The sequence below is a fragment of the Culex quinquefasciatus genome, chromosome 3 (assembly GCF_015732765.1).
Source record: "Culex quinquefasciatus strain JHB chromosome 3, VPISU_Cqui_1.0_pri_paternal, whole genome shotgun sequence".
Taxonomy (NCBI): Eukaryota; Metazoa; Arthropoda; class Insecta; order Diptera; family Culicidae; genus Culex; species Culex quinquefasciatus.
In genome coordinates, this window is record NC_051863.1 from 134,446,343 (window position 1) to 134,468,889 (window position 22,547).

Below are 22,547 nucleotides of genomic sequence, written 5' to 3' on the forward strand. Positions count from 1 at the left end.
TTTTAATTTTAATTTGGAATTCGAATGAGAAACTATTTTTTTGAAAACTAAGTCCTAACCTAACTCCCACCTTCGATAGGGGAAATGTCACATATGTAGCGGTTTGTTGTACATTTGTGATATTTCCACTATCGGAGAACCTCTTGGTCTCGACGCCAGCTTAACTCACCAGCAGTCGCGTTAGTATTCATTGTACATTTGTACACACGTTGTAAGGACACTTTAAGAGTGCCCAAAATACGCGACTTCTAGATGGTTAAGCCAAAAGACATCGATAAGCCTTGGTGCTACGGCAAAGCGGGTTCTCATCAGCATGGAACGATATCCATTGTGTTAATAAAATGGAAGTTTTAACAGTATTTGGAACAATACAATTAAACCCTCAATTTCATTACCATGACGGAAATATCCATGCCCCTTGACAAAATGAGTACTATAACGATCTATATAATACTCCCCTGGCAAGGCCCAAGGCTAACCTTGAATTTACAAATTGTAAGTTAAATACTTGAATCCATAGCGTGAAACTTATCAAAAGTTGTTTTTAATTGTAAAATAAAGATTTTAAAAGCATGTTTACAAAAATGTCCAATGGATCTATTTCCGTACTAAAATTTCGTTGCTGTCAACAACACATCTCTATTACTACGCACTGCGAGCATGTGTGCGTGAGCACACTCAGGTCACTTTGATGATGCTGGAAGCTATTGGTGTATGTGAGGCTTTCCAATCCAATAGCGACCGGCAGCGAAATTATGGCAAAGTCATTATAGAATGGCTGAAAACCTGGTGGCCAAATTCCGAGGTCATTGGGCATAGCCGGTATTGAGATTTTGCTAGGAGGTATTGAACACTTACCTCGGTCGGCTTCCGTCTGCAGCGGGCCCACGTTGCCGAAGAAGCGCTTGTCCAGAATCTGCAACAGCTGGAGCGCCGTCGAGTGCACCTCGACCCGCGGGCAGCCCGTCATCAGCAGCGTTACGTTGATAACGGACGTGTAGTGGTCGCACGGGTACTCGCTGGAAGAAAACGAAGAAGAGGATTGAAACCCAATTGCTTTGACATTTGAAATCAGAATCCATAAATGACGTTACAGTTTTTATAAAGTTAATCGATTTTGACCAAATAGAACAAAATCATTGTCGCAGAATTCCTCTTGTACAAAAAAAAAACAGATAAAAAAAAGTTGGTTATATAATTGTGGATAATCCCTAGAAGATCCCCAATGAAAGCGAACGTAAAAAGAATCACGCTCGGGACATTAAAAAAGGCAGTGACAATCTTATTTCCACGAAATCAAACGAATTTTTGTCATGTTTACCTTTCGGCAAAAAGGGAAAGGGAGCGTTCTTTTATTACGTAACGCAAAAAATCGGATTTTTAGACCCCCTCCCCCCCCCTCGTAACAAAATTTCCATACAAATTTTAAAAATTTTGTATGGAGCGTAACACGGTCTCCGACCCCCCCTCCCCCCCAACTGCGTTACGTAATAAAAGAACGCTCCCAAACCGGGTTCCCAAAATCGACAAAAATCGGAACGGAACATCATCATTCGTGTTACCCTTACGATGACAGTGGAATTTTGCACAGCAAGAAAAGGATTGGTATAACCGAGGGCTATCTCTCTCTGGGTTTCTTTTTAAGCGTTATCAAATTGAAATTCAAACCTTCCGATGAAGATAGGTTTGCCGTCATTGTTAAATATTTATCAAAAGATAATATGAGAATTCGGAGGATGAACGTCCCACAGCCAAAAGGACTGTTGTCATTACTGCTGCATCACCCAATCCGGTGACCTGTGACAAAGTCTGCACATAACTACACGCAGAAAAATAAGGCATATTTGAATCAACAAAACGTTTTGTTGATTTGAAAAGCATGATTTTTGTTGAATCAACGCTAAACGTCAAAGCAGCTTTTTCAAAACAACAAAAGACTTTTGTGGAATTGAGAAAATCAAGGCTTGTTTCAACGCAATTTTTTTTGTTGATTATATTCAACAAAAATTTTGTTGATTCAAACCTCGTACAGGCTGATTCTACAAAACATTTTTCTGCGTGTAATATAACTACAGTGTGACACAAAGTGTGTTGAATGGAAAACAAGCATGATTTAATATTTACAATTTGTATAATTATTGCCTCCGGTTCAACAAGTTGGCTTTTAATTGCAAACAGCTAATTTTATGTGGGCTGAGTAGAAAAGGCAAATGCCCCCACCAATCATCGGGACAATAATGCGGCAAAATGTAATTTATTGATTAATTGTAATTAGCACCTGGAACACCACCTGCAAACAAAGTGAGATACCGTCAACAAGGGTGTCATTGAGTCAAATTACCCAATCTCATCCCAAAACCCACTGTTACCCCTGCTGACGGTTCTTTCTGCGAACTTTAATGCATAATTTCTAATGCAGCAGGACAGCAATTTAACTTGTAATGGATAACTTCATGGACTTTGAATTAGACGAAGCAATAAAAGTAATGTTTTGAATTAAACCAATTTGCAGGTTTCATGAGCAAAAATTTAAATTTTACAAAGAAACTTTGTCGTTCCAAATGTAATCACAAAATAACGTAATCAGGATAGATTGTTTGTTTACACTTGTGCTCCGGCCCTTTTCATTGTAACACCACCATATGCCCCGGGATGAGATAAACTAACTCAGCACAAGCCATGTTTGATATAAACTATACTTTCACATAAGTTCATTGCCGGCTAGCGCCATTTGGATTGATATGGACACACACACAGCAAAAAATCCGATGTTAAAATCGCAAGCAAAAGCATGCAGATCACCTTCGTCAAAATAAACACTTAATATTACACACTGCATGTACAATTTTTAATAACACATAAATAAGTTGCAACCGACGGGATTCAAACCCAGCACAGTAACAGTAAGGACTGGCGCCTTAGCTCGCTCGGCCATTAGACCGATGCAGAGTGGATAGCATAAACGCATATATGAACTTGACATTTCTGTCAAGTAGGTTTCTCATACTGTCTTTTACACGCAGTTGGATTACTACTTTATTTGCTGTGCACACAGAAAGTTTATTTTGTTTTTCTTTTATATTTTGTTAATAATTCTCAATGATCTTGGAGCAGCCTTGGCTGAATGATTACGGTGTTTGCATTGTAAGCAAATGGTCCTGGGTTCAATTCCCATCTGCTCCTAACAAGAAAATCAAGGAAATTAGAAATGCTTGGAAAAAAATTAACCAACGAGATCCAAACCCAGCAACGAGCGGACTGGCGCCTTAGCGCGCTCGGATATCAGATCGATGAAGAGTGAAAAAGATAAACGCCTGTAATTAGCTTGAAATTCCGGTAAATTAGGTTCTTCATGCTTATGGGGATTTCTGGTTGCAACGTTACATAACATTTCATGAAATAATGCAATTTTTATTTTACACCCAGGCCTTTTTTTACTTCTTCTTTTGCATAGATATGTGATAATGAGAAAAGACTCCAAAAAATTGCACAGTGAACCTATTTTTAGATAGAGTCACACTGCCCCTGATCACATAAATGTCCCATATACATTTTCATCGCTGATTGGTGCAGTTTGGTTCAAAATCGTGTGCTCTTTCAGAAAAGCCTACAACATCCAGTACTTTGTCCTAGAAATCAGGAGGAAATCCAGTTTTTTCGCGAGAACTTAACATGTGTGGGACAAACTTCAAATGCGCTTTTCTCAGCTTGCTGGACGTTTATGCGAACATGGGCAGCACATAACGATAAAAAAATCCAATAATGCTATTTTTCTCATTAAAAAAAAATGTAACCTGCATTTTTTATCTGACGATATCTCATAACTATTGGTTCAATATTGTATGTTTGATTGTTTGCTTTATTAAATTGAAAAAAAAAACCTTTTTCGAAATTTTGTGACGTTTAGATTTTTAAATAGCAATTAAAATATTTTCAAACAAAAATTCTAATGAAAACATTTCCAGGGTGGTAAAAAATCTTCGCGATTTTCGCGATTTTCGCGGCGCGGATTTCGCGGATTTCTATTAAATGTTCCTGTGAGTCTATCTTCAAGAATTCAACGCAGATTTCGATGGTTAGTGAAAATGTTTGTCTAAATCTAGTATTTCCAGAAGAAAAAACGCAAATTTATCTTAATCCTGCTCGGTGAGAGCAATTTAGATTTCCGCGAAATCCGCGAAATTCGCGAAATTCGCAAAAATCGCGAAGATTTAACCACCCTGCATTTCCAAAAAAATCAATGAAACTGTCAAAAATTCTTTACATTGCGAAAAAATACGTTTGAATAAAAAGTTAAATTTAACAAGATAATATACAACCACAAAATGTCTTCATTTTCATTTCAAAATGTATTTCAAAATTAACTTGAGATAATAGTGTGATACAATTTTCCCTGTAAAACAATTGGAGGAATTTTAAAAATCCGTTTTTGTTTATAATTTCTGAAAGTTATTAATCAATAAAAATCCTGGCGACAAAAAATGCAAAACATATTTCTTGAAAACTGAAAATTAGATGGCGGCCGAAATAACAAAAAAAAATTTTATAGGCAATCAACTATTTAAATATTACTGAAATTGAGTCGTTGAATTCAAAAGTAAGAAAATAGAAAAACCAAAAAAAAAATGTTTTGATCCTGATTCAATTATTCGAAGTCCCATACAAACCTTCGGAATTATCGGATTATCGAGTCTGAACTGTAGTTTTTTGTAAAATTTCGTCTACCCAAATTTAATATTTAAAAATTAAATTTCTACAAAACAAAACGAAGTTTTACTAAGTTTATGTTTGGAAAAATTCAAGGACATTGAGATGATTTTTTTGAGACGAGATTTGTCTGATCACACCTTCCGTCGGACGAGGAAGTAAATGTTGGCCCCGGTCTAACCTAGAGGTTAGGTCGTTAGCTCAGTCCAGGTGTAGGAGTCGTCTCCCTGGGTCCCTGCCTCGGTGGAGTCACTTGTAGGCAGTTGGACTAACAACCCAAAGGTCGTCAGTTCGAATCCCGGAGTGGATGGAAGTTAAGGTGTAAAAAGAGGTTTGCAATTGCCTCAACAATCAAGCCTTCGAACACCGAGTTTCGAGTAGGAATCTCGCAATCGAGAACACCAAGGCAATGCTGTAGAGCAAATAATTTGATTTTGAGATGATAATTCCCAAGCCGTTGTAATTGCTACTAGCGACCTATTGAAAGCTTTCCTGATAAATGAAAACATTTTAATAAAACTCTGCAAAATGTAAACGTTCAAAAATAATGTTGAAACTAGCTTCAGATTAGAAAATATTGTAATTTATTGCAAAAACTTTACGGGAATTTGAAAATCCAAATATGGTGTCCACCCCAGTATATCTAATGTTTTATTTGAAATATCTTATGGACATAGGGAATTCCATAGCTTATAGGACCTTGAAAAAAAAACCTCTAGAGAAACTTTTTGTAACCTAATTACTTTTTTTCAACTGTCTTAACTCTCTACTGGCCAATTTTTTTTTCGAAATTTTTTATTTTTCCCGTGTTCAGGAGGTCATTTTGAGCAACTTTTGTTCTACGAAAAACTTTACTTCTCTTCTTTTATGTTTTTGTTGTTTCATTTTTAGTATTTTAATCTGCATTTATCTTGCTTAGTTTATTTTTGTTTTGTGTAGTGTTTTTTTTTTTAGTTTATTTTTGTTTTGTGTAGTGTTTGGCCTACTCTACCACCTCCTATCATTACATTTTGCCTATCTAATTTTTTCATGTTTTTACAGTAACTTTTTCAATTTTTTGCATGTTTTTCACATTTTCTGCTATAAAATTGCACCATTATCATTTAAATTGTAAATAAATGCGTAGAGGCATTGTCTGGGGCAATAGAAAAATTACTGCATACTTCTTTTTAATTAAAATATAAGAAATGTTAGTAAAAAACACTGCTAAAGTTGACCTCTTAAAAAATGACATTTTTAAAAACATTGGCAAAGTCACATTAAACAAGTTAAACTTTCAACCCTTAAATTTTCTAAAATTTCAAGAGTTCTTCTTTCCAATGCTTTTTAAAGATCAAAAATTGGTTGAAAATGGATTTTTTGACCCGTCTCAAGGCGGGGTTGGTTTGTAGAGGGTTAAATAATACCTGCAAAAATAAAACAAAAAGTGAATTTGCAAACATGTACAGAATTAACCAACATTGCCTCAAGAAAAATCAAATAAAAAATACTTGTTTCAAAAAATCATTCATTTTCTATTTCAAACTGCAACTGCTCATCACGAAGCTTTTAAAGAGGCGGCAAGTATCCGTAATTTAACCGTCATAGCATCATTTCAGCAGGAAAATGAAACTATTTCCACCCCTCGTCCTGATGATGCATTTCCCATTGTTTAAAACTGCTCACATCTGTGCTTGGGGCCACCTTCTCGGTCACAAAGAAATCAAACCTTATCAATTTCAACATTTTACGAGCATCGTGTGTCGATTTACGGGTGGGTGGGGGCACCACCTCTAGGCTTTATCGGGTGACCCCCAACAACCGGTGTAGCAGGGAGTGGGGGGAGGCTTTATACTCGAATTGTTTTTATGTCTTTTTGCCTTCCGGTTCTTTGGGTCGTGATCCGAGCGAGTCGTGAAATTCCCCCGGAGCGGCAAATAAAAGCGCAATCTTGCCCGGGAAAGTATTGACTCTGGTTTTGGAAATGTTTTAACTTTGAGCCAGGGAACTTTTTTTTGAAATAGAAATTAAATGAGTTAAGAATTGTTTTCATATTTAAACGTTCATAAAGATGGTTGTAAATAATTTGGCTAAACTTTTTTATCTGCCCAACTTTGCCGCATTCAACGGAAAGTAATAAGCCTCACACATAAAACGATTACCGCGCATATTGAGGCAATACAACTTCAACGACATCCTCAATAGCGACAACAAAATAAAGCATAAAAAAAGAAATCTATCCCGGTCCCAAATTGGGGGTACTTGAAAGAGGAGGACCTACCGTGCACTAAAGATGACGGCCAGTGCGAGAAAGCAAGCGTCCGCTTCACGTGGGCACGCCGTGTAACACCGATCGATAACCCACTCCAGCAGCTGGCCAATGTCGGGGTTGGACTCGAGTAGCAGCACTACGGTTTCCTTGGCGAGGTCGTAAATCTGGCGAGAGAGAAGGTAAAAAGATGGAAGAAAGTTTGTCATTATTTTGTGGTTGTTTTTGTACGCGATCACGGATTTGCCACATAAATCATCGCAGCTGTGGTCCATCCTAAAACTAATCCAATCGAAGGCATTGACAAATCTCGGGGATGATGTGCAAACGATGGTTCAAGCAGAAAGGAAAACTCATCTTTAAACTGTAATTAGCTGGTTGGTTGGTGGGAAACACGGAACTCGTTTGTTCTTGTGTTTATTTATTTGCCCAAAACATTGTCGGGAGCTTCACAATGGCCAAAATTTTGGTAGCTTTCCATAGAAATATGTTTTCCAAATATTTCAAAATCAGAACCTCGTGAAAAAGAAACAAATCAATGTGGTGCTTTAAGCAAGTTGGCAGATAATGATGAGGATAAGATAACACTTTAAAAACATCTAGTTTTTTCAATATATTCTAAAAAATACTCAATATTATTTATTGATAAGTCATAAAAAAACTTATAATGCTTTTCATTTCTATTTCTGTCCTTTTCGACATACTGAGCAATTCTCTTAAAATAAATAACTTTTTACTACAAAAATGTTTAAAATGCTCCCTAAAAAAATTGGAGCAGCATTTATTTTTAATATATGTCCATTCCTAAAAATATTTTTGACAGACAAATCTCGGATTAATGTTCAAAAAGACGTAAGAGCCAATGGTAAACAAAGCCCTTTTTGCAACGGTACTCGACCTACTTACGAAAAACCAATTTCAAAAATGCTTAAGATTGTTCATCTACACGTCCTTTAAGTGCCGAAATTCTATTATCCGAAGTTCGATTCTCCAAAGTCTTGTATGGGACTTCGGATAATCCATTATCCGAATATTCGCTGTATTCAATCTCCGTTTAAAAAAAAAACACTAAAACATATAACAAACTAAGGTTTTTGTGAATTTCCCTTTGGTGAAAAAAAAAGTAATAAAAATAGGTTATTTAAAAGACTTTTTTAACCTTCAAGTTTGCGGAAGACACCAAATCTATGAGAAAATCAGGTATTTTAATTGCTTTCTAAAATTGAATAACATGACGGGTTTGCTTACACAGCAAAAATAGTTTAAATTTGGCATGTTTAAAATTTGGTAGATTGAGTAATATTACCGAATAAATGTGAACCTGATGAATATTCACCAGAAACTGATGAAAATTCATCATTTTCTGATGTAAGATTACACATTTTTTTTTACACAAAATCTGTCACCGTTTCCTGATGAATATTACCATCTTTTTTTCTGTGTACAAAAACCACCCTTTTTACAATCTTCCGGACTTTAGTCAACATCGTTGTTTTAGCATAGCTTTTGAAGTACTTAACTAAACTTTATAATTTTCAATAGCGACTTATGGGACCCCAAGACGGATCGATTGAATCCAAACCGGACCAAATCGGTGCAGCCAGTCCCGAAATAAGCGAGAAACAATTTTTTGATCAACATCCCATCGCACACACAGACATTTGCTCAAATTTTGGTCCTGAGTGGATAGGTGGGTCTAGGATGTGTAATTAAGAAGTTCATTTTCCAAGTGATTTTATAGCCTTTACTCATGATGATGATCATGGCGTATGAGGAATTAAAAAACTTGCCATTTTCCATTATTCAACTGTCAAAAATCTAAACATGTCTATTTTATGGAAAATTTTGTCAACCGATACCGATTTGTCGATAATAAGCTAACCTTACTGCTTACATACTCAAAATTCTCAAAAATGTTTAGATATTAATTTGACGGCCATTTGAAAAACCTATCAAAGTCACCCCGGGCTATCAAAGTCACCCCAGTTTACGGTACTTTTCGAATCAGCAATAACCCTAAATGATATTTTTTTTTTCATTCAGAACATAACTTTAAAGGGTTACTTTTTAGAGTGTACCAATGTTCTACAAACTTGTAGCGGAGGCAAAAGCAAAAACAATGTGATGCATATTAGGATGATCCAAATCTGGGCTTCCTCGGGACCCTGGAAAAAATACAAACTATATGGTGTCTTCAGGAAAGTTGTTCCAAATATAATAAAGGTTCTACATCTGAGAAATGGTAACAATCGAATATTTATGGCGCCCTCCTCAAGTATAAAAGTAAAACAGTTGCTTTTCTCCATGGATTTTTGCGATTTCTTCCATACAAACTTCAAGCGATTATATGGAGGGGTTCCCATGGTCAGAATAAGCACAAAATTTAATCTAGAGTTTTTTAAAGGACCTATAAGCTATTGTCTTTCATATGTTTATAGGACCTAGAGCGTCCAATTTCCCGGGGTTACAAAATTCCCGGGAAACGGGAAATGGTTTGGTTTAAATTAAACGATACATGTTTTTCATATTCAACCCTCCTACGCCCTTGTTAGCTCCAGTGCTTCATAAATGTTAACTTTAAACTATAATTTCTCGAATACTTTTAAACAAATTCTTCTTATACAATCCTCTTCGAAAAATTTAATGATATCAATTCAATTTTCATCCAACTTGGTCACGGTAAACAAAAACGTAAAAAAAAAAACAATTTTCTTCGCCGAAGTGGCTATAATATTATTTTCAAAGAATATAACAACAATTTTCGTCAAAAAATGTTACCAAAAATTAAACGGTTTATGTTCATTCCATAATAGCATATTTTTTGTTGTCCAACAAATAAGAAAGATCTGCTCCAAGTTGTAAATGCATCAGAAATAAATCTTATCTGAAATAAACCTTGACATGAAAATTACAGACAAGCTGATAAGTTCAATTTGAACAGTAGATTAAAATCAAATTAAGTTCTCTCATTATTTTTTTTTTTTTTTTTTTTGTATATTTTCAAAACATTGGTGCCAAAAAGTTGGGAAAATGTATGGGTAATTCTCCGCCAACTCACACAGCAGTTGCCCCGACCCCTCTTCGATTTGCGTGAAACTTTGTCCTAAGGGGTAACTTTTGTCCCTGATCACGAATCCGAGGTCCGTTTTTTGATATCTCGTGACGGAGGGGCGGTACGACCCCTTCCATTTTTGAACATGCGAAAAAAGAGGTGTTTTTCAATAATTTGCAGCCTGACACGGTGATAAGATAGAAATTTGGAGTCAAAGGGACTTTTATGTAAAATTAGACGCCCGATTTGATGGCGTACTCAGAATTCCGAAAAAACGTATTTTTCATCGAAAAAAACACTAAAAAAGTTTTAAAAATTCTCCCATTTCCCGTTACTCGACTGTAAAAAAATTTGGAACATGTCATTTTATGGGAAATTTAATGTATTTTTCGAATCTACAAAAATTACAATTACAAAAATTTTGATATATTGACTTAAGGGGTTTGCTTATAAACATCACGAGTTATCGCGATTTTACGAAAAAAAGTTTTGAAAAAGTTGGTCGTCGATGATCATGGCCGTTCATGGTCACCGACAGACACGGACGACGAAACAAAGAGAAACGCAAAAAGTAACTTTTTCAAAACTTTTTTTCGTAAAATTGCGATAACTCGTGATGTTTATAAGCAAACCCCTTAAGTCAATATATCAAAATTTTTGTAATTGTCTGCTCTACAACTTTGTAGAACATTATTACACTCTAAAAAATAACCCTACAAAGTTAGAAAAAACACGAAATTTTAAAATGAAAATTTTTGTTCTAAATGAAAAAATGACCCTTCTGGGTCAATGTAGATTCGAAAAGTACATTAAATTTCCCATAAAATGACATGCTCCAAAAATTTTTACAGTCGAGTAACGGAAAATGGGAGAATTTTTAAAACTTTTTTAGTGTTTTTTTCAATGAAAAATACGTTTTTTCGGAATTCTGAGTACGCCATCAAATCGGGCGTCTAATTTTACATAAAAGTCCCTTTGACTCCAAATTTCTATCTTATCACCGTTTCAGGCTGCAAATTATTGAAAACACCTCTTTTTTCGCATGTTCAAAAATGGAAGGGGTCGTACCGCCCCTCCGTCAAGAGATATAAAAAAACGGACCTCGGATTCGTGATCAGGGACAAAAGTTACCCCTTAGGACAAAGTTTCACGCAAATCGAAGAGGGGTCGGGGCAACTTTTCCCGATTTCGTGTGAGTTGGTAGAGAATTACCCGTATATTTCCGCTTGAATTTCGGGAATTCCCGGGAAATGCACAAATTTCCCGGGAAACTCTAGAAATTTTGAATTAAGCCTAGTTATGATTTCAAAGGGTTGCCCCGAGTTAGCCCGGATTTGGACCACCCTAATTCATATACATAAGAAGTTGGCTATCACCGTCACAAGACATCGAAATGAAGACCTCGGAGTTGTGATCAGGGACCGAAATTACCCGTTGGAGCAAAGTTTCACGGAAATCGAAAAGGAGTCAAACATTTTTTCAATTTCATGTGAGTTGCCGTTTCCATATATGAAACTCGTTGTCATAAAAAAAAATCCGAAATTCCAACTCACTAAAAATCCAGAAATATCGTCATTTTTAAAGCCCGTTGTCCCACAACCATCAAATAAGCTTTCTGTTATCTTTGTAAATAGAAAATACTGTTTAGCTTTTTGTCTTTAAAATCTACCTCTACACTTCCTAACGGGAAACGTGTAAACAAGAAATTCCCGTCATTGCTCTCCATTAACTTTGGTGATCTTCACCTAGACACGACCGAGCGACCACACCGTCGTGGAAACTAATTGACTTACCTTCTCGTCCTTGGCTGCCATCAGCAGGTCCAGCCAGTTGTAGATGGCCCCGTCCTCGGCCAGATGGCTCGGATTGAAGCACGGTCCGCAGCAAAGCAGCGCAGACGTTGCCTGTCGGTCGGAAAAAGTGAGAGAGGGAAAAAAACAGAAATAAGAATTTTCACTAGAAAAGTAATTACCCCTGAGCTGTTAGAAATGCCGTGGCGGTCTTAAGGGCGATAAAAATAATAATAATTATCCGGTTTTGCTGGGCTACCCCACCCTCACGCCTGACTTAAGGCTGCCCGGGGGTAATACCAATAAATAGAGAAATCTTACGAGCTATTAGGGAGGGAAATTATTAATTTTTAAAGATGCTTTGAACGGAACGTTAAAGGTTTTCCAATTTGCTTCAAATGGTCACAGCACAATTAAACTGAGCGACTTGATTTTTTAAAGAAATAAGCGGATATGCCCAACATGATTATCATATAATTAATATTCAAAAGACTGTTCTATATTGCGAGGATTAACACATTTCAAAAGAAACGCGATGTAATGAATTCACGCTTGGCATAATTAAGGCGTATAACTTTCTGGGAACAGCTCACCTTAATAAGGTGCAAGCAAACCGGCTAATCCCCCCACCTTGATAGTTTTAAACTGGTTTCACGGTTTATTAACTTCATAATGTCAAAGGTGTGTCGCTCAAAATTACCTGCAGTGCACCAAACTGCAACTTGTCCTCATCCGCGGAAACGCTAACGATGCTGCTGCTGATGGCGTGATGGCTGGCACTGGCGGACGCACCCACGATGACACCGAACGGTGCCGCATACGCCGATCCGCTCCACGAGGCAAACAAATTAACCAAATTCCGCTTCAGCTCACGCGTCAACAGCGTCGAGCACGATTCCAGCGAAAAGTTTTTAATCATCTTCCGAATGAAATCACAGAAATGAGTTTTCACCTCGCGCATGCTGCTGTTGTCTTTGTCCGTTTCCGCCTCCAGGTAGAGCCGCGCCCCGTCGATGTACTCCACGAAGGTCGGATGCAGGGACAGGCTGTCGCGCTCCAGCACAAACGGACTGATGCCGAAGGTGCCGTTTTCGACGATTCTCTCCAGCACGCGGACCAGCTGCAGCCGCAGGGCGTCCCGCCGGCGACGCCGACGCATGTTTTCCTGCTTGCGATCGATGGCCTCGCGGATGTACACGACCAGCTCCTCCATCAGATCCCTGGTCGAAGGCGGGCGAGCAAACAAAGGGTCATACATTCAATCAGACATTTGATTATTGGGAGATTCTCTGGGGTTAACGCAAATTGATGTTTAGTTGAAGTTTATTTTATTCAATTGTCCACGAGGGAAGCCCCCCTCCCCCTGAAGTGTCCACGTGGTTTATGGATGGAACCAATTCGGATTTATTAATATTTTTTTAGGAAATGAAAACACATGTTCGGTAGGGTGACATTAAAAAAAACGATATCAGGGATGCCCTCTAACTCGATTTTGAATTTCCTATACAAGAATCTCACACTTGGGCTGCTGCCAAAATCCTGAAGCGATGGTTTCCCCATACTTTTTCGCGATTTTCCCCATGAGCAATTCCAGCTCAAATCAGCAATTTTTCTGGTACTTTTGTACCCGGCCCTCCCCGATTTCAATGAAACTTTTTAGACATGTTTTCCTAGGCCTATATAAGTCATTTTTGTGTATATGGAGCCAGTTTTACTCGATAATTACATTTGAGAAGGGCGTAAGTGTTTTAAATATTTTTGTATTTCGTAATTTAAATATTGCTGTACAGTACTTGTTCGGTAACTGGGCTGAGAACGTAGCCCAGTCACCGAATGCTGCTCGCTAACTGGGCCGAACGAAAAATAACGAGGGGACCACCGATGCAAAATATTTTCCTGATGAAATATAAAAATAAAAGTTACTCAAAGTCATTTACAATGATTACTATTCATATTTCTTAAATTGTGACTTGAAATAAAATAAAAGTTTGAAAAAGTTTTTATTTTTGCAACAGACTTTTGGCATCCATTAACCCCTCGGTCTTCTCGGTTTGTTTTGGTTTTTTGACGTTTGTCTGCTTTTTAACTGGGCTACGGCCCAGTTAACGAGCGCCCAGTTAAAAAGCAGCCCAGTTAAACAGCGCCCAGTTACCGAACAACTACTGTATCTCGAAGCCGTTGCATCGTATCAAAAAGTGGTCAAAGACAAACTTGTAGGAAATTAGACGAGCTTTTTGAAAAAAATACACTGAAAGAAAAACACACGCCAATTCTATGAGATTTTTACAATTTTTAAGTAAAAAAGTTAAATTTTAAGGTGATGTCGCTTTTTTTTTCGCTCTAATTTTTTGTGTGAAAATAGCCTAAAATGTGACAAAAAGACTCACGAAAAGTGTCAAAATTTCAAAAACCGATAGCGGGAATCGATTCCCCAGACAATTTTACATAAAAGGCTCCATATTGACCATTGTCCTATGTCCAATGCTTGTGAAGATACAGCGGTTTAAAAAATAAAAATGTTTTTAAAAATAGGTTTTTTGTGGTTTTTGCCATTTTCTATACGACAGACTTGATTTTTCGGTCTCGAAAATATTTTTACCGGAAAGCTCGTCCAATATCCCATAAGTTTGAATTTGACAGCATTTCAATTGAATGTATGGGCTTACAGATATAAGCATAATTACATTGCTCATAACTGAAAATAGAATATTTTTTTCAGTGTGGTAGAAACCTGGATAGTAAATAAGCTTACGTAAATATTTAAACGAGTCAAATAAAAAAGCTGTCAAAGACAAACTTATGGGAAATTGGACGAGCTTTCCGTTAAAAATATTCACGAGACTGAAAAATCAAGTCTGTCATACAGAAATTGCCATAAACCACAAAAACCTATTTTTTCAACATTTTTATTTTTTAAACCGCTGTATCTTCACAAGGATTGGACCTAGGTCGTGCGAGCTGTCAGTTATGGTCAAGGTACATAGAAAATTATGGTATGCCAGATATTAAAGTGATATCATGTAAATTTTATCATACTTTTTTTTAATGTTTTTTAAAGGGGCTGAATTCATTCACTATGAACTTATTTATGATCATATTTAAATGTTTTCACAACTGATTAAATTTCGCAAAATTAAAACCACGTTTAACACCTAATTTGACGTAGATTGCGGCCATCAAGAATCTGAAACTAATCCGGATTTGATTCACAAATTACAAAAGACTAAACATAATAAAAATAACTCACAAAACAATGATTTTTTTCAAACAATTTCTTTGATTGGTTTAGAATTGTCAAACGAAAAAGCTCAAAGCAAACTCGAACCCGGTACACACACGAAGCTTGACATAAACAAATCTGACAACTTCCAATTTTTATAAGTATAAAAAATCATTAAAAGCCTTAAAAGCTAATAAATTTTAAAAAAAAACTTTGCAAAAATATATTTTGATTTGAAAATCTGCCATACCATGAGCGTTGAAAGCCTTGAAACGTTGGTGCAATTTTGACAGTTTGAGCTGGTGTGAAAACGGCGACAGAGCTCGCACCACACAGGATTGGACATAGGACAATGGTCAATATGAAGACTTTTTTGTAAAATTGTCTGGGGAATCGATTCCCGCTATCGGTTTTTGAAAATTTTGACGTTTAGACCACTTTAAAAAAAACAGTTTTAGTAAATGATTTTTGTATTTTTTTTTGGGAGATTCTCTTTGCATTTTTCGTGAGTCTTTTTGTCACATTTTAGGCTATTTTCCCAAAAAAATTGAGCAAAAAAAAATCGTGTCTTTTAAACTTAAATTTTTTAAAATCTCATAGAATTGGCGTGTATTTTTCTTTCAATGTATTTTTTTTTTTTCATAAATCCCGTCTTATTTCCTACAAGTTTGTCTTTGACCACTTTTTGATACGATGTAACGGCTAAGAGATACAGCAATATTTAAATTACAAAATAAAAACATAGTTAAAACCCTTACGCCCTCCTCAAATGTCATTATCGAGTGCAACTGGCTTCATATACACAATAATGACTTATATAGGCCTAGGAAAACATGTCTGAAAAGTTTCATTGAAATCGGAGAGGGTCGGGTACATAAGTACCAGAAAAAATCCTGATTTGAGCTGGAATTGCTCCCATATAAACTTCAACGATAAAAAGCGACCCTTAAACCTTAGCCTAAGGAATCAAGCCAGAGGGTATCTCTCGAGTTTTTCACAAAATTTTCAATTTTTCTTGTCAGTTAAAAACAAAGTTTTTCCATACAAGTCTCCATACAATTTTGGAGGCTGATCATACAAAATTGATTTGTAAATGTATGAAATTCTGTATCTTGAGAAGGGATTATCTGATCGGTTCGGTATCTTCGGCAAAGTTGTAGGTAGGATTTAAAAAGACATCTTCTGAGCCGCGTGCGTGATGGTGCTAAATCTGGTTCAGGAGATAAGATTTTTTGAACAAATCGTGGTTTTTTTGGAAAATATTGAAAGGACAAGGAATAAAATTTTCTTTAGATTAGTTGCCCCGACTTCTCTTCAATTTGCGTGAAAGCTTGTCCTAAGGGGTAACTTTTGGCTCTGAACACAAATACGAGGTCCGTTTTTCGATACCTCGTGACGGAGGGGCGGTACGACCCCTTTCATTTTTAAGCATGCGAAAAAAGAGGTGTTTTTTCAAAAATTTGCAACCTGAAAAGATGATGAGATAGAAATTTGGTGTCAAAGGGACTTTTATGTGAAATTAGACGCCCGATATGATGGCATACTCAGAATTCCGAAAAAAATGTATTTTTCATCGAAACAAAAACAATAAAAAAGTTTTAAAAACTCTGCCATTTTCCGTTACTCGACTGTAACATATTTTGGAATATGTCATTTTAAGGGAAATTTAATGTTCTTTTCGAATCTACATTGACCCAGAAGGGTCATTTTTCTATTTAGAACAAATTTTTTCATTTTACAATTTCGTGTTTTTTCTAACTTTGTAGGGTTATTTTTTAGAATGTAATAATGTTCTACAAAATTGTAGAGCAGATTTTAATTTTTTTTTCCATATATTTCAAAGGAGGCGCGCGATACTTCTTGAATCTTCACCTCTAAAACGATGCACAGTGGGCGAAATGGAACCCAAAATCGGACTTAATTGAACGCGGCTGATTCCCTGGTATGAAAAATAGTGTTTTTTATGTAAAAAAATCCGGGGAATCGATTGGTGATGGTTTCATCCACTGCACAAAACGGCAAAGGGTCCATTTCGCCTCAAATCCGCATTTTTTTACATTTTTTTCTTGAAAATCGGTCTGTATTTAGAGCGGAGGCATTATGCGGTTATCCAAAATGCACTTAACTTATGTGAAAATGTCCCAGGAATTCAGGAAAAATAACCGTTTGCGCCGCAAAAATCATCTAGGGTCCATTTAACCCCAATTCCGCTATAAAAGTATTTTTGGCCGTTTTCAAATGTTAGGTCAGATTTTAAAAATCTGAAAATATTTTTATCGTAAAGATCAGACAATTTTACATAAGAATGACGATTTGCACTTGATAGTTTGACACGTTCATGTTGATATAGAAATTAAACTAAATAAAAAGATTGAAGAATCAGTTTTGGGCCAATTTCCCCAAACACAGAATGAACTGCCTTTTGCATAATTTTTATTTTTATCAATATAAATGTGTCAAACTATCAAGTTCAAATCGCCATGCTTATGTAAAATTGTCTGATCTTTACGATAACAATATTTTCAGATTTTTAAAAACTGACCTAATATTTGAAAACGGCCAAAAATACTTTTATAGCGGAATTGGGGTTAAATAGACCCTAGATGGTTTTTGCGGTGCAAGTGGTTATTTTTCCTGAATTCCTGGGACATTTTCACATACGTTAAGTGTATTTTGGATGGCCGCATAAAGCCTCCGCTTTAAATACAGACCGATTATCAAGAAAAAATGTAAAAAATGGGGAATTTGGGCAAAATAGACCTTTTGCCGTTTCGTGCGGTGGATGAAACCATCACCAATCGATTTCCCGGATTTGTTTACATAAGAAACACTATTTTTCATACCAGGGAATCAGCCGCGTTCAATTAAGTCCGATTTTGGGTTCCATTTCGCCCACTGTGCGATGCTTTGTGAATGATCGTGCGCCTCCATCAAAATATATGAAAAATCTTAAATTGGAAAAAATCAAAATCCCTAGGTAAAATATTTTATAGGTTACGGATATTTGAAAAGGAAGCGTCCCTCCGAAGGTGAAAATTTTTTTGTGCATTGATTTGCAATAATAATCTCTAGGTTTTGTGATTTTTTGCGCTCAAAAATAGCAAATTTCACGGGGACCTTGATTTCAAAACCCCAATTTCACGAAACGTGAAAAATCTCAAAATAACACTGAAACACTGATGTTTTCAACTCACTTTTCAAAAACTAAATTAAAAATCAATCTGGCAAAAATAATTTAATCTAAAACATAGAACAGAAAAAAGAAAAAAGTTTTTTTTCCCAATTCACGGAAACCATCCAAGAAAAATATCAAATATCGTTAAAATGAAACAGGACTCAGAAAAAATCATAATTAATAATTGGCGATTGTCCACGATCCATACAAACATGTCCACGAAGGGGAGGGGGTATAAGAATCCCAAAAAAGTGTCCACGTGGTTTATGGATGGTCCCTATAAGAATAACTGCAATTGATGATATCATCCTTGTGATAACTTGATGATTCCGAAAGTATGTTTTTATTTAACTGATTTTTGTTAACATCATTTAAGTATTTGCAGCATTCAATTCTCAGTAAATGTTAATGTATGTTTTGCTAACAATTCTTCATATGGTTCATATCACGCTTTTCAATAAAAACCTTAAAAAAAACTTAAAGGTCTTTATGAATAACATATTTAATATGTTGTTAGTTCAAAGCATTGATTTGACAAAATTGATAAATTTCACGGGATTTCACGGAAATCTTCAAATTTCACGAATTTCACGCTGTACGCGAAATCGTGAAAATTCACTAACGTTAATAATCTCCTTCACCCATGGCGTGAACTGACGATTCTCGGAAACTTTTGGTCCGATTTTCAATGTTAAAAAATGAAACTTTTGTGAAATTTTCTTTTGATCTTATTACCGTTGCAATTATATTTGTCAAAGTTTTTCAAATCTAACTTCCAACCCTAAAATTTTCTAAAATGTTAAGAGTTTTTCTTTCCAATGTTTTTTTATAGATCAAAATAAGGTTGAAAATGGATTTTTGACGATTTTTTAGATCGAAGCCCGTCTAGAGGCGGGGTTGGGTTGTAGCGTGTTAATATGATTTTTTTATTTCATAAAATTTCTATCATTTTTCATTGTTCTTTTTAAAAGAACCATCCATAAACAACTTGGGCGCTTTTTTTAATTCCAGAAAACCTGTGAAGCCATAGTAACCATAATTTGTCATAAAAGAAAAAAAGATTTAAAAATTAACTTGCGAATTTCCAGAGAATTTCCGCAACCCTAAAAATATACCACCTCCGATACTCACTTGAGGGCGTCATGGTTGATCAGGCCGAGGGCGTTGACGGCCGCGTCCCGGATGTCCGTGACCTCGCAGCGCAGCAGCGGAATCACCAGCTTGTACAGGGCCACCGGGGAGGCCGTGGTGCCGCTGGATTTGTCGCTCCGGTCCGCCGACAGCGAATCCGGCGAGGAACTGCAAAGAGGGTTGTAAGAAAAAGGGTGCAAAAAAGCGTCGCGCTACTTAGCATTTATTTACATGTATGTATGTGTGCTTGTACGTATGTGTGTAGTATGATTCTCTAATGCTAATATTATCGCTCGCTAAATCTAACAATGAAACGATGAATTCGCGCAAACGTTGCACTCACTGGCAATGGCATTTAATGGTTGTGTGGGAGTTCTTGTGCAAAAAACTATGAAACTATAGAGTTGAATGGTAGAGTAGTAGTCGGGATTCGCGAAATAGTTTTCCTGCGGTTTGGAAACATCAAGTCGTGCAAATGACGATGACGACGTACTTTTGCGCGCCATTCTGTTCGACATGTAATGGAAAACCCAACATGTTGGCAGCTTCCAACAATGGAGACTCCCTGCGGCATGTTCACCAGAGGCTTTTTATTCGGTGTATTTTTAGACCAGCTGTCGGGAGAAGTTTGTGCGAAATTTGGTATACTGTAGACAATGTTATTTGGTTGACTCTTTGCAAAAGTGCTAATCAAAGTTGTCAAACATTCTTTGAAACATTCTTGTTATTGAGGGGGCATAGTCAACGCAAAGTTCATGTCAACACTAAGGATATCTTAAATTTAGAAAATAATTCGCTATAATATATGGAACATCCGTTGGAAACCTTTCTGTTTCATCAAACTAAATTCAAACCCGAAGTATAGAATCAATACGCGCTTACATCACGTCGTGAGATTAGCGAGAAAAAAAATTTAGCCATTTTTGAAATTTTTAGGCAACTTTTCCAATTAAAACTGAAAAGTCGATGCTAACATCTAAAAATGGCAAAAACTGATCCTGTTGTGCTTACGTCACATTGCACAATGTTCGGAATGGCAAAATTAAGTGGAATAAATTGATAACTCCTTTATTTGACGTCCAAGCCAACATATAGGGTGTCAACCCAAAACTAACTATGTTGGATGACGTTGTAGGGATTTGGTGCCTTCAGCAAAGCTGTAGAGGATGGTCCAAAAAAACACTTTTTTTGTGATAACACAAAATGTTAGCATTTTTGCGGCCTAATTTGTTGAGCCTTTATTTAGGAGTTATAACTGTTTTTAAGTGATTTTGATCCTATTTTTAAGTTACTATGATTTCAAAATGGCGCATTTTGGCGCAAAACCGAACAATGCACCTGAAAGTACACACTTTCAACTACATATCCTGAAAATATTTCCGTGTCTATCGGTGTCTATTTTTTAGATATCTCGGTTTTTTTATCAATTTATTTATAATTTTTACGCGGAATCTAATTGAAAACGTGGTAATAATCGGTAAATTGAAGGGTAAATTAATAAATTTTTATGGAAAATAAATTGTTTATGCTTAAATTATGACACACATTCCAAAATAATAAATTAAAACATGTTTAGCACAAAAATAATGTAAGTTAAGTTAATTGTATTTAAGTATTTCCTCTAATATATGGTCACTTTAGATAGGTTGTCGTAATTTTTTTTATCGTATGCAAACTTCAATTTACCGATTATTACCACGTTTTCAATTAGACTCCACGTAAAAAATATAAATAAATTGATAAAAAAACCGTCAAATTCAAATTGAGATATCTTAAAATAGACACCGATAAACACTGAGATATTTTCAAGAAATGTTGTTGAAAGTGTGTACTTTTAGATGCTTTGTTCAGTTTTGTGCTAAAATGCGCCATTTTGAAAACAAAGCAACTTGTGGCAAATGGGCAGTATTCATGATTGCTGAGAGTCGCAGGACTCTCGCCCTTTGCTATTAGTAAGTATCCAGCAAAGCAAAGGGTATAGCATGCATTTAATACTGTCAACTCCCATTCGGCTGTGTTCTCGTCGCTGTCATGTTGTAAACTGGAGCCGAGGGAGGTCCTGTTGTGAATTCTAGTTGGAGGTGGTCCGAAGATCATTGAAGAAGGTAGAATTCGCCATCACCCAAGACACGAAGGCACGAAGGATAGACCATGTCTTGGGGGGTGAAAGGATGATAGGATTTAGTGATAATACCACAATTTTAATATTTGTCTTTCTCTCTTATTTCAGAGGATGTCTGGTCTGAGTTCTAAGTGTTGCAGAAGCCTTCCGCTCTACATAATGGAGCCTTCCTTCTATCATTTCCTGTATTTTGAAAAAGGTGATGCGCCGAATGTCGACATATAGTTTATCACACTTACTCCATACGGTGTGAGCGTGAAATGCTGTATGTTTGCAATTGGTGCATTGGCTATTTTCAAAACAGGCTAGATTTTTCCTATTATTTTAAGATAAAATTTAGTAAAATCTATCCATCTATTTATTTTGCTATTGCTATAACTTGTCCCTTACCTCACAAACTTTAAGTACTCTATTCTTCAAACTTGGAATCGCAATACATTATTGTAGAAATGTAACAGTTGAAAAAAATTGGTAAGGAATTTGGGCATAACTGTTATTAATATGATTAAAGGTACGTTCAATCTGTTTTATTATATATATTAACTATTCTAGTTTGTTTGTCCTGTCCCATATTTCACAACTTCAGTTGTTATCTTGTAAACATCTCGTTACAAGTTGGTAGTTCTGTCTAGTTGCAAAATAATGTTTTTTTATTCTTTCTTTATGTGTTAGTCTGTTATTCAATGTTCGATTTTATTTTACATTGTACTTATCCCATTTTTTCTCTTTTTCTCTTTCATGTACCTTGCGAGCATACGATGACCGAAAAAGTCATTGTATCAACCAACACACGTGTATTTTTCACAAAGCCGCGAAACAGAACAAGTATTTTTATAAGTGCGTGAATAACAATCGGTCGTTGAAGCTCAAAAATGTGAGAACAATATCGCGCCGTGGTTCAGTGATAATAAGGCGAAGAAAGTAGACGACGATTCCGCATGAAGAATATAGCGGAAATTATGTGTTAATTGCACAATGGATGAAGGTTTGAAGTTGACACTATCAAAGGGAATGGTAAGATGCAATAGTAATATTGCTAGGTTTGATAGTGTCAAAGGTAAGATCAAGGAATAAGGATTATATGAAACTATATTGTCATAAT

At 36.1% G+C, this 22,547-nt stretch overlaps 1 protein-coding gene across 4 annotated transcripts in view; it reads right to left on the reverse strand.

Annotated features, from left to right (window-relative positions):
• LOC6036112 (protein furry) overlaps positions 1-22,547 on the reverse strand; it is a 180,415-nt gene that overhangs the window by 112,123 nt on the left and 45,745 nt on the right. For all 4 annotated transcript variants that reach the window (XM_038258698.1, XM_038258697.1, XM_038258696.1 and 1 more), the window contains 5 exons: positions 19,324-19,491; positions 12,498-13,017; positions 11,801-11,911; positions 6,968-7,122; positions 859-1,019 (listed from right to left, as the gene is read on the reverse strand). In XM_038258698.1, coding sequence (XP_038114626.1) covers positions 859-1,019; positions 6,968-7,122; positions 11,801-11,911; positions 12,498-13,017; positions 19,324-19,491 — 1,115 coding nt within the window. The remainder of the gene's footprint in view (positions 1-858; positions 1,020-6,967; positions 7,123-11,800; positions 11,912-12,497; positions 13,018-19,323; positions 19,492-22,547) is intronic.